This window comes from Drosophila yakuba, chromosome 2L, assembly GCF_016746365.2.
Source record: "Drosophila yakuba strain Tai18E2 chromosome 2L, Prin_Dyak_Tai18E2_2.1, whole genome shotgun sequence".
Taxonomy (NCBI): Eukaryota; Metazoa; Arthropoda; class Insecta; order Diptera; family Drosophilidae; genus Drosophila; species Drosophila yakuba.
Window position 1 is genome coordinate 23,198,033 of NC_052527.2, and position 12,496 is coordinate 23,210,528.

The 12,496-nt window shown below is 42.5% G+C and overlaps 1 protein-coding gene and 1 pseudogene across 1 annotated transcript in view; both read left to right on the plus strand.

Moving 5' to 3' along the window:
- Positions 1 to 705, plus strand: part of LOC122319461 — a 55,884-nt gene extending 55,179 nt beyond the window's left edge. Inside the window, exon 5 of the mRNA XM_043206787.1 lies at positions 267 to 705. Within this exon, the coding sequence (XP_043062722.1) occupies positions 267 to 705 (439 nt within the window). The remainder of the gene's footprint in view (positions 1 to 266) is intronic.
- A 3,267-nt stretch (positions 706 to 3,972) lies between these two features.
- LOC122319462 lies at positions 3,973 to 8,474 on the plus strand (annotated as a pseudogene).
- Positions 8,475 to 12,496: the final 4,022 nt, after the last annotated feature.

Consider the following 12,496-nt stretch of genomic DNA (forward strand, 5'->3'; position numbering starts at 1 on the left):
CCGCTCAATAGGTTATGGGCCCAGGCACTGGTTAATTTAAAAAAGTTTTGGTTAAGCGGTGTGTGACTTACGATCAAGAAGTGTGCTCTTTAACAAATTGAAAAGTTAGAGGAGAAAAACTATGACACGTGGAAAATTCAGATGCGATCTGTATTGGTGCATTTCGGGTTATGGAGTGTGACGTCAGGAGAGCTAACAGCAACGAAAGTTCCAGAGGGACATAGATTTGTGGCATGGACAATAGGGCGTTAGCAACAATAACACAGTGTAAAGAGATCTCAGTTGGCCTACATCAAGAATTGCTCGACTGCTGTGGAGGCATGGAACAAATTGAGGGAAGTACATCAGCCAAGCGGGCCTGTACGAAAGGTACAGTTGTACAAGAAGATGCTTAACAAACGGATGGAGCAAAGCCAGAGCATGTCAACACATATAAGCGATTTTGTGGAAATTCTGGATGGTCTAGCTGGAGTTGGAATAGAGCTAAACGATGAGTTACGAACTATCGTTTTGCTGTCGAGCCTTCCTGAAGAATTCAAACATTTCGTGGTGGCCATGGAATCACGAGATCAGTTGCCTACTTTCGAGATTCTGACCATAGAGTTAAAGGAAAAGAGCGAACGAAAGGGAATAGCAGAAGAGCGAATTGACAATACTAACACTCGCTTGAACACAGAGGCAAAATTGGCAGACAAGGACGTATGAGCAGAAGAAACGCAAAAATATCGTTCGCTTTAAAAGCGGTAAACAAGGGCACATTAAATCCCAGTGTCGGAGTGCGAGTGAGGGAGATAGCAATCGCACGGTGCCAAAAAATTTGGTGAATCGACAAAGCAGTCTGCTGCATGCTTGTGACGTCAACAAACTTAAAGAACTCGATGTGGTGCTTAGATAGCGGTGCAACAAGCCATATGTGTTGTGCAAGGGAGTTTTTTATAAAGTTTGAGAAGCACACAGAGCAGAACGGACTGGCCGATGCTGGATTTCTAGGTGACGTCAAGATTCACCTCTGTGCATGTTGACTCTCAAGAATGTTCTCTACGTCCCGATGATGTGCAGAAGAGATGCAAGGTGACATTTGACCTAGAGAAGGCCATGGTTGCGCAAGATGGAGAATGCATCGTGAAAGCCAAAATGATTGACAATTTGTATTTATTTGAAGGTGGTCATAACGGGTGTTTCGCCTTGTCAGCAGTTGATGGGATTTTACTGCACAAAAGATACAGACACATTAATTTCTCCAGCATAAAAAAAATTGTATCCAAAGAGATGGTGCGCAGCATAGAAAATATTGGTTTGCCGGAAAATATTAACTGCAAAACGTGTATGGTTAGCATGATCCATGTTCAACCATTCCCAAGGGCAACGTGTAATCGGGCTAAGCAGCTTTTGGAGCTGATACACGCGTATGTGTGTGGACTATTCCCAACACTTTTTTTGAAAGGTTCAAAGTATTTTCTTATTTTCATTGACGACAAATCCAGGAGGATTTTTTATTTTCTATGTGGGAAGAACGATGTCCAAGCTCATGGAGTTCAAGAATGTGGTGGAACGGTTGACAGGCAAAAAGCTGAAGTGCCTGCGGAGTGACAACAGCAGAGATTTTGTAAATAAGCAGTTTAATTAATACGAAGTATTAAATTGCCAGGCAGCTAACAATACCGCATACGCCGCAGCAAAATGGCGTGGCGCAAAGGGTAAATCACACGCTAGTGGAAATGTCGAGATGTCTTCAGGCGGAACTAGGAGATAGTTTTTGGGCAGAAACTGTCAACACTTCGGTTTATCTGCGTAACCGATCTCCTATCTGCGGTAAAGAGTATGACTCCTATGGAAGCGTGGACTGGTAAAAAGCCTTGCGTGAAACATCTAAAAGTATTTGGATCTCTTGCAGTTGCTCTGGACAAGGGTCCGAGGAAGTGCAGCAAGTTTCAACCCAAGGGCAAAGAGAATATTATGGTTGGGTACTCTGTGGCAGCCAAAGGTTATCGGCTGTATGAACCAGCAGCTTGACAACTTGTCGAGAAACGGAATGTTTTGTTTGATGAACATCATGCTATGGCATCCAAAGATGATGTTGTGTTCCTGAAGGAACTCGAAGAGCCCTGCCAGCGAGACATATTTATATGTCAAGACATTTTAACATATCCATTAAAACATCGCTTGTTTCTTTTTCACCGAAATTTTTCAGAATTACATGTTTAAAACTTTCCCACACAGTCATATTCCCATGCCTATAATCACTGGCCTGCATAATACCACAAATTTATTCTTAATAAAGCCAAACAAAATTTTTTTTGTAGTCGTGTCGAAAACATTAAAAGGAGGAAGGATATTTTCGATTTGTGTAATTAAATCTGGCAATAGATGTGCAGCAGTACCATCAAAATTTTGTATTAACTTGATGTAGTTCATTGTAGAGTTAAATGCGGCTAAACTATTTTCGTTAATTTTAGATTTATTCGTTTTCTTGCTAGATTCGCAAGTATTGATAGTAAGCTTTTCTTTTTGTTTCTTATTTTAACTAGTATAAAGAGCTTAATCGAGAAAGAAAAAAAAAATTTATCTGCTTAAGTTCTTCGCCAGATTGGGTTTCGGAAAGCTTTCCAGTTATGTTTTATGTTCCTCTTTACACTCGGTCATGTGCATTGGTTAGCGTATTGAAGAGTTCCGGACTTAAATTATATAAGAACAGCTTACTGTGGTTCCGATTGCATTTCTTGACGTATGGCTGGTTTCCTTATTTTCTTCTGTGTTGATCCTCGTCGCCAGTTATGTGGAAGGTCGAAAGGGGGCCTCCCGAGCAGAGACTTCTTTGTCCAGATAGATGTAAGCGTTGCTCGCCGAGACCTTTGTGTCCCAAGCGAGTCGATCGATGCTTTGGGAACGACTTCTTTGTCGTCTGTAGAATGAACGTTGAATTCATCAGTAAAACACATCGACTTCTTTGTCAAGTGAAAAGGGTTTAATGAAAACGATGGTTTCGTCTTAACTAAAGAGATTTATTAATACGTGTGCACTGCTCTAGGTCTTCTTATCTTCTGAAGTAAAGCTAAGCTTTGAGTTGAAACCTACGACTAAAAGCTTAGGGTAATGTGTATTTATAACATAATGATCTTATTCTAATCAGTGAGGGTATATGTGACTATATTTTAGCTGCCGACGGGCTTTAGCAACGTAGTTGTCGTTCAGCGCCACGATTTGGGGTTCGTCAATAACTGGTTATGTTCCACTTTCAGTTTTTCTTGTTTGAAGACCAAGTTAAAAGGTCGGGTGATGGACAAGGAGAATAACGCCTAGTTTCAAGCTTGCTAAAAGAACGCGCCGTAATTGTCCACACACCCGGAAGTGCGACTATACTCTCCACGCGAGGGCGGCTGGAAACAGGTCCGATGGCAAGGTTATGTCCCTGTCAGAAGATGCTGGCAAATGGTAGTCCCGGGCCGGACTTAGGTGTCACTCGATCCGTGCCGAGAGTCATCCTGACTGAGGGCCCGGGTCACAAAATTGCTCAGTCTCAAACGGAGAGCTCAGGGTACCTGGCGACCCCCTGTTCTAAGAAGCCTTACCCGGGCGTCGCGAATATCCGCCCGGGTGGAATCACATGGAGTCAATAAAAATAAATAAAAAAGAGGCAGGATCTCCCAAAAAACCTACTCAAACGACAGTGACGACTGAGTCTGGCCGTACAAACTTCAAGGCAGCGAAGTTGGTGAGTGAGCCCACCTGCCTGGCCAACACCACAGGATCGGGTTCGGGTGAACACCGCCTCAAATCTGAGGCGACTAAGTGCAAGCCGCCCAAAGCCGTCGCCATGGGAACATCTCCAGGCCCTAGTGCCATGATGCCCCCTTCAGGCGCAGCCAAGGACGGCAAGCACCCAGTGGCAACCGGTAAAGGCAAACATACCTACGCAGAGAAACGATCTGCAGGTCAAAGCCAGGAGAGATCGAAAACGGCTCCTTCGGCTGAATGGATGAAGGAGGTCTAAATCCGTTTTGCCAAACTTCAGCAAGGAAGCGACCTCCACCTAAGAGGGAGCGCTCCCAGGACGTTCCCTCCACACCTCGGCAAAGTGGCAACGCGTACAGCCAGGGCGATCTTTTGCGGAGATCGCGAAAAACCGCTTCTCCGTGGTCAGGCGTGGTCGATAAAAACGACCCGAGTGGCAGTATTCCACGCAACAAGTGGAAGTGGGTGGAAGCAGCCCTAGCCACAAAATGCTTTGAGATTATAGCCAAAGAACCTGGCCCCCTCCTGTCAGCAAAGACGTGGGATGGTTCCAAGGCGGCGTCAAGGTGATCGCCTGTGACGATGAACGCTCTGTGGAGCTGTACAAAGCCGCAGTAAAAGAGCCAACAAACCAGGCCATCCTCATCCTAAACAAGGAGTCCCTAGCTCCCATTGAGGCCGCTCACGAGGAGCTAAGTTCGGGTTTAGCTCAGTGACCATAAAGGTCTATAAGTCGGACTCCGCCAAGGAGGATCAGGAAGGCAGTGGAGGAGTGATCGAGGAGATTGCCCCCGAGATCGAGGCATCGGAAACCGAGGACGGCTACTCGACCGATGCCTCAATCCTCCGCAGCCTTGCGAACATGGGTCCAATGACGGACCTAGACACATCGGACGAGGAGGGAGCCAATACAACCGTGGTGGAGATGCCCACAGCAGATGTCCGTGAGGTTTCTGCAGATAAACCTCCACCACAGTAAGGCAGCTTCCGTTGCTCTTCAAGTCCATCTGGCTGAAGATGGAGTCGACAGGTTTCAGGATTAGGGACTAAGGAATATAAGCTTCTAACAGCTACCAGCGAAGGTAAAGTAAGGGCCTGCATTTTAGCCAAAAAGCACCTTAGCATTTTTCTGCTCCATAATTACAGCGATGCAGATAACGCGGCAGCGACCGTGGAGTCAGCCATCTCTGTTTCGAGTGCTGTCATCGTGCATGGCCTACGAAAGGCAAGAACCGCTGGATGAGCTGGTAAGGGGGCTGGTAGAAGACAGCGAAAAGCAAAACATAGGCCTACTAATAGGCTGTGATGCTAACTCCCACCATACACAATGGGAAAGTACGGACACAAACGACCGCGGTGAGTCTCTTTTTAACTTTATCTTTAGTTCAAATCTCTTCATATGTAACCACCCACCCTTATCATTAAGAACCGAAAAGAGGTAATAAACCTAACTCTCGTCTCTAAACCACTATTAGAAACTGCAGTTTTCACAAACCCAAGGAAAACAGACTGGCAGGAAATACAAAAACATTTTAAGGGAAAAAATCCCAACGGATCCCTCTCCATATCCCCCAGAAACCTGCAACTATGCACTAAAAAGGGCCTAACCCAATAGCAAGACCAAAAGAAGAAGATAACCTCACTGGTGGTCAGCAGAACTATCTCCCCTCCGAACGGACTGCAGAACCCTTTTTAACAGGGCCAAGGCAGAAAATGAGGAGGCCCTGTGGACCGCCTACAAGAGAGCCCATGCAAACTACAAAACAAGAGAGAACGCTATAGTCGAGTTCCCCGACTATCTGATACCCGTTACTCAGCTAGTGGAAGGGAGAAGAAGAGTCTTAAGCACAGTTTTTGGCGGTTTGTAGGCGTTATAGTGGGCGTGGCAGAAAGTTTTTTGGCTAATCGATAGAAATTTACAAGACCAATGCAAAAATGAAAAAATATCAAAAAAATTTTCAAAAGTGTGAGCGTAGCAGCCTTGGGCGGTTTGCGGGCGTTAGAGTGGATGTGGCAAAAAGTTTTTAGGTAAATCGATAGAAAATTACAAGACTTATACAAAAATGAAAAAATATCAAAACATTTTTCAAAATTGTGGGCGTAGCAGTTTTGCGCGGTTTATAGGCGTTAGAGTGGGCGTGGCAACATGAATCGACAAACTTCCGCAGCGTCTATGTCTCTGGAGTCTGTATGTATATATATATATATATACTTTATATGGTCGGAAACGCTTCCTTCTGCCTGTTACATACTTTTCAACGAATCTAGTATACCCTTTTACTCTACGAGTAACGGGTATAAAAACCATCAGGAAAGCAAAGCGATCCTCGTGGCATTCCGTCTGCTCAGAAATTGAAAATACAACTCAAGCCAGACTTAGAAAAATATTATCCAAATCGGCCACAACCCTAGGCTACCTTAAAAGAGCAGAGGGTCCTGCACCAGCACGAGTGAGGAATCTCTGAAGTTACTTCTAGATACTCACTTCCCAGAAAACAGCCAAAACACTCTCACCCCCCAACAAACAAACGCCACACTGGCAAGTATCGAACTGTGCATAGACCCAAAGGTCCTCCATTGGGCCATACACAGCTTTAAACCGAACAAATCTGCAGGTACAGACAAAATAATACCCGCACAAATCCAACATGCGGGGGATATAGCCATAAACTGGCTTCTTGTCATTTTTAAAAGGTCCCTACTTCTTGAAAACCTACCACAATCGTGGCTAGAGTCCCGTATTGTCTTCATCCCCAAAGCTGGGAAACCATCACACACGACCCCCAAGGACTTCAGACCAATCAGTCTGTCATCCTTCCTACTAAAGACCCTTGAGAGAATCATCGGCCTGCATCTGAGATCAACTCTCAACCCTAGTCTCATCACAGACACGCAACACGCCTACAAGAAGGGGAAATCGACAGAGACAGCACTACACTCTGTCGTCTCCAAGATAGAAAAATCAATGTCCCAAAAAGAATATGCACTGGTAGCTTTCCTGGACATAGAAGGAGCTTTTAACAACATCATCCCAACGGCGATTACCGGAGCCCTGACAGACCTTGGGGTGGACCGCCACTTGGTAGAACTCATAAACCAACTGCTCACCTGCAGAAGGGTTCTGTCTTCACTAGGCGCGTCAACCCTCACTAGGCACGTCAGCAGAGGCACTCTGCAAGGAGGCGCCCTCTCCCCACTTCTATGGAACACAGCAGTCAACTCGATACTATGCGACATGGAAGGGGGGGCTGCAGGATAATAGCCTATGCGGATGACGTTGCTATCATCTTCACAGGCAAATACCCCCAAACGCTATGCGATCTCATGAGCGAAAAACTCAGTGTTTTGTCCAGCTGTCCAGCAAAAATAACGGATTAGGAATTAGCCCCTCAAAGACCGAGCTGGTTCTCTTCACTAGGAAGTATAATATACTTAGTCCCAACTATCCTTAACAATCAAAGACTTTCCTTCAGTAGCAGCGCAAGGTACCTGTACGTAATACTTGACAGGAAACTAAACTGGAACTTGAATCTCATAGACAGATACAAAAGAGCTTCAATAGCACTCTTCACGTGCAAGAAAGCAATAGGGCTCAAATGGGGCATGACACCCTATATAGTAAACGGGATATATACGGCCATCGTCAGACCAATACTACTGTACGGGGTCGTGGTATGGTGGCCGCCTCTGAAAAAGAAATCCAGCATAAAAATGCTAGCAAAAATGCAAAGAGCCACTCTGCATCAGCAGTGCTTTACGCACCACCCCAAATGCCATACTCAACCTCCCAAGCCCAGAACTAGCTGGCATGGAACAGGCTACAGTAGCGGCCATCAGCCTTAGAGATACCAAACAGGGGAACCCACAAGAAGCGGGTCACTCATGTATCCTAAAAAACATTCAAATAGTCCTCTCCAGGACAGACTACTGCACTCCAACGGAGTACATACAAACACTATTTAACACAATCATCCCAGAGAGGGACGATTGGAACTCACGGACACCTGACCCCCAGAATGCTATATGCTTCTATACGGACGGGTCAAAAATACAGAAAAGAGTAGGAGGAGGAATTTACTCCGAACAGCTAGGCCTACGCATCTCGTTCAGACTCCCAATAAGGGTGACCCTAAAACACTTAAAATCTCTAAAACAAGAAAACTCACATGTAAGCTATCAAATCGATTGGCTCAATCTTAAGTCACTCGAAAACAGTATCGAATTGCCGATTACCTTTACCCGAGATGAGACAACAAATCGTAAACAGCCTTATAAGGGTACCCGGACACAGGGACATAGAAGGCAACTCCATCGCAGATGAACTAGCTCGAGAAGGCACTACCGCGCCACTCATACAAGAGATGGAGTGCATGAGTATGCCTTTAGCAACTTGTAAACTACTACTTAGGGAAAACCTAAACCGTAACAAACAGACCATATGCGAAAACACCACACACTGTCGCCTAACACGCCAAATATGGCCAAAAATAAGCTCAAAGAGAACATCAAAACTTTTAAGATTGACCAGAGCAAGCCTCAGCACTGCTATGAGAGTCTTCACAGGGCATTGGTTGATAGGCACTCATGCCAGAAGACTAAATGCCCCATATAATGATTTCTGCCGTAGCTGTAGGGACGAAGAAATGGAAGAAACGGTAGAGCATCTACTATGCCTCTGTCCAGCACTGCAAGCGAAAAGACTTGCTCAATTAGGAAGCAGATTCCTGATAGACACGTCCGACCTGTCCGACACCGATCCACATCGGATACAAAAATTCACCAGCGCCTCTGGCTGGGGAAACTGCTAACTTCACACGAACCTCGACGGGCAAAAGGGGAAAACATACACGGTATCACAATGGACCTCTAATGGTCTAAGTGCGTCGGATAACCGTCGGCCGGTACATTTTTTACAAGAGTTTATTTTTTTTCGGCATAGCTTGCTCTGAATGTCTATTGATTACATTACGTGCACACTCTGCACATTTTTATACCCGTTACTCGTAGAGTAAAAGGGTATACTAGATTCGTTGAAAAGTATGTAACAGGCAGAAGGAAGGGTTTCCGACCATATAAAGTATATATATTCTTGATCAGGACCAATAGCCGAGTCGATATGACCATGTCCGTCTGTCCGTCTGTCCGTCTGTCTGTCCGTCCGTATGAACGCTGTGATCTCAGGAACTACAAAAGCTACAAAGTTGAGATTAATCATACAGACTCCAGAGACATAGACGCAGCGCAAGTTTGTCGATTCATGTTGCCACGCCCACTCTAACGCCCACAAACCGCCCAAAACTGCCACGCCCACACTTTTGAAAAATGTTTTGATATCTTTTCATTTTTGTATTGGTCTTGTAAATTTCTATCGATTTGCCAAAAAACTTTTTGCCACGCCCACTCTAACGCCCACAAACCGCCCAAAGCTGCTACGCCCACACTTTTGAAAAATGTTTTGAAATTTTTTCATTTTTGTATTGGTCTTGTAAATTTCTATCGATTTGCCAAAAAACTTTTTGCCACGCCCACTCTAACGCCCACAAACCGCCAAAAACTGTGTTTAAGACTCTCCTTCTCCCTTCCACTAACTGAGTAACGGGTATCAGATAGTCGGGGAACTCGACTATAGCGTTCTCTCTTGTTATATCTTCAAACAGTACTAAATATGTGAATATGTCACTATATATAAGTAAACGACCCGCTCCCGGCTCTCACCGCTGATGCGGGCCACAACACCAATGAATCGACGAAGCCCGGCAATGTGAAAATTTGGTGTATTAGGTGTATTAATAAAGCGCAAGTGTGTGTTTGGGTTAATATGTGGCATCAGAATGCTGAAAATGTTGGAAAATATAAAAAAAAAATATCTACCAAAACACAAAACTTATCACTACGGCGTTCAGCATACGTACGCGTATGCTGAGATATGCGAGTGTAACGATTTGCGCAACAAAAACATATTATAGAAAATCTGAATAAATAAAATTTAAACACGGAACTAATCACTGCGGCGAGCATGCCGGAATTTTGTAAACGATAACCGCTGCAGAAATTTTTTTTTGCGATCGTCTTTTTTAAATTAATGTTTAAAAGAGCTATAAAGTGGTGTGTGGCAGCATACGCTTAGAGGTGCAAATCACACAGAAAAGCCGCCTAGTGTGTTGTGTGGCAACCGTACCATAGTAGGCAAAACCAATAAAGACGAATACGGATTCGAATACGCCGGGTGCCCAAATAACAAAAAAATTATCAGTAAACCGATTCTTTAAAGAAGAATAAAAAAGAATCATAATTTAAAAAAAAAATAGGTTTAAGAAATCCAACAACAGCAAAAATATGCCCAAAACGCAACACGCGCTTCACAAATTAATCGCTTAATTTTCGTAAAATAAGACGTTTTACAATAATATAAAATCCTTTCAAAAACAAAAATTTTTCTTTTATTAAAAAAACGTACTACATTTTTTTTTTTTTACCTCTATTAGAATGTTTCTATTGTTAGGAGGATTCTTACCTTAACTGAATAAATCATACAAAAATTACAGTGAAGTAAGAACCAATAGTGTAAAGTATTCTAATACAAATCTTTTTTTTTAAGAAATCAAATATCGGACTTAAAAATAAAAAAAAAATTCCCTTTTTTCAAATTTGTTCCTTTTTTTCTCTAAAAAAAAATATAAAAAGAACATCTGTATTTCCTTGGTATCTTCCATTACTCTCAATTGTAATTAATTAACCGAAAAATAGAAAAAAAAATTATCTCAGCGGCATCGACAAATTTACTAAATTTGCTAAACTATTTCCCCTAGAGTAAAAATCGTCAGTAAATTTTTCGTTCATAATAATCTTGGGTCGTTGCAAATAGAACTATAATAGATTTCACTCTACCTTCTTAAAGATCTACCGTTGCACAGTGGCGCCTTAGATACTTTTGGGTTACAAAAATCATAACTCTTGAACCAGTTGAGATATTTTTTTTTAATAAAAAGTAATTTTAGTACCTTTAGATTAAGTGGTCATACAATATGGTGTGATAAATAGTAGATTTTGTACTCGAAAATAAATGTTTTTGGTGGCAGTTTTCTCAATTTGTATCCATTTTCGACAAATACTTTTCATCTGTTTTCTCTGAAAATGCTAATATGGTACATATTAAATGTTTTAAAAACAAAAAATAAATAAATTTAAAAAAAACACATTTATGTTTTTTTTATTTTGTATTTTGTCAATTTTTCATATAGTTTTACCTTTTTTTTTACAAATAATTAAAAATTTTATTAATAATTAATCAATTTTATTTAATTTTATATTTTTAAAGAATAGTTAATAATTATACATTCATTTAAAATCATAACAAAGTCAGGGATTGAAAAACAAGCCGCCAATACAGGAAAAATGTATGCCCGCCACATAATTTCGTACTGCGCAGCGACTGCGCTTGTAGCAGAATTTGCACTAAGCCGCGCGTTTTTTACGTTGAGTTGAAAGTATTTTTTGCCTGGGAAATTCGTGGTAGGACGTCGGAGGGCCCGATCTCTTTTGATTATGATAAAGAACATATCCAAGAACAACAGCTCATACGCCAAACCTAAAATCCGGTAATTATTTGTTTTCCATCAAAGTTGAAAAATAGGTGAAAATTAGTACTTCGTTAAACAGGTATACCTGCACGTACAAAGAATATTATACATTTATTCTACCTTGGTTTTACAGAGATTTGATGACCAAGTTGGTCGGTTACATATTTTACCTACAAATCGACCGCAAAGTCCGAATTTTTTATAAAAAAAAAAACATTATTCTACCTTGGTTTTACAGAGATTTGATGACCAAGTTGGTCGGTTACATATTTTACCTACAAATCGACCGCAAAGTCCGAATTTTTTATAAAAAAAACACCTTCTTCTTTTGCAACCCAAAAAAGGTTAAATTTTGAACGTGTAACTCCTAAAATACTGAACTGATTTAAATAATTTTTTGGATCCTACTTTTAAGAGTACAGAGTTAGTTTCTATGTGTTGACAGATACAAAACCTCTGTCCACTCAGTGACAAACTTCTGACTGACGAACGGTACGAACTTTTACAGGCACTTATAAAATGTATTCTCGTTATGTTGGAGAGGTGAGGGGCTTACCAAGACCCCACGCCCCAAAATCGTCGGGCTTACGCTGGCAACCTGTTTCCTGAACATCGGATCCCCCCCCTCCTTACACCTTACCCAGGACACGGGCACTAATACGCCGACGTAACAAAACCGACGAAATTTCCATCCCAGCGAGAACAGGAGATTGTTTGCCGGTGGCAAGGTCGATTCAATAGGCGGTGCCTTCTCTTTAAAAGGGTAGTCGACGACAAAAGCCCCGTCCGTCGTGCGCTTATAGGTGGCAGTAAAATGACGCTCTGTAGGATCGATAGCGTCCAAGAGAGCATGGTTGGATTGAATGCTGTCCATTTCCATGAAAAAACGAACCATTGTTCCTAGGTCTGCTTGATGAGTAATAGCAGTAGTAGGATGATCATCGCAGGCAGAAGAAGAACCTGCAATAATCCAACCAAAAACAGTATTGAGCGCGATAGGAAAGTCGTTACCAAAAAATGTCTTCCTAACTTGGGCTGGGAGTGACGACGAGACCAATTCGATAGTTTGACTCGAATGACAAGAGCGCAGCTTGACATGCGTCCTCAGGTAACGCCCGTGCTGTTGCCGGCGAGACCAAGAAGAGAAATTATAGGGTAATTATAGATACCTCGCATGAGACTAA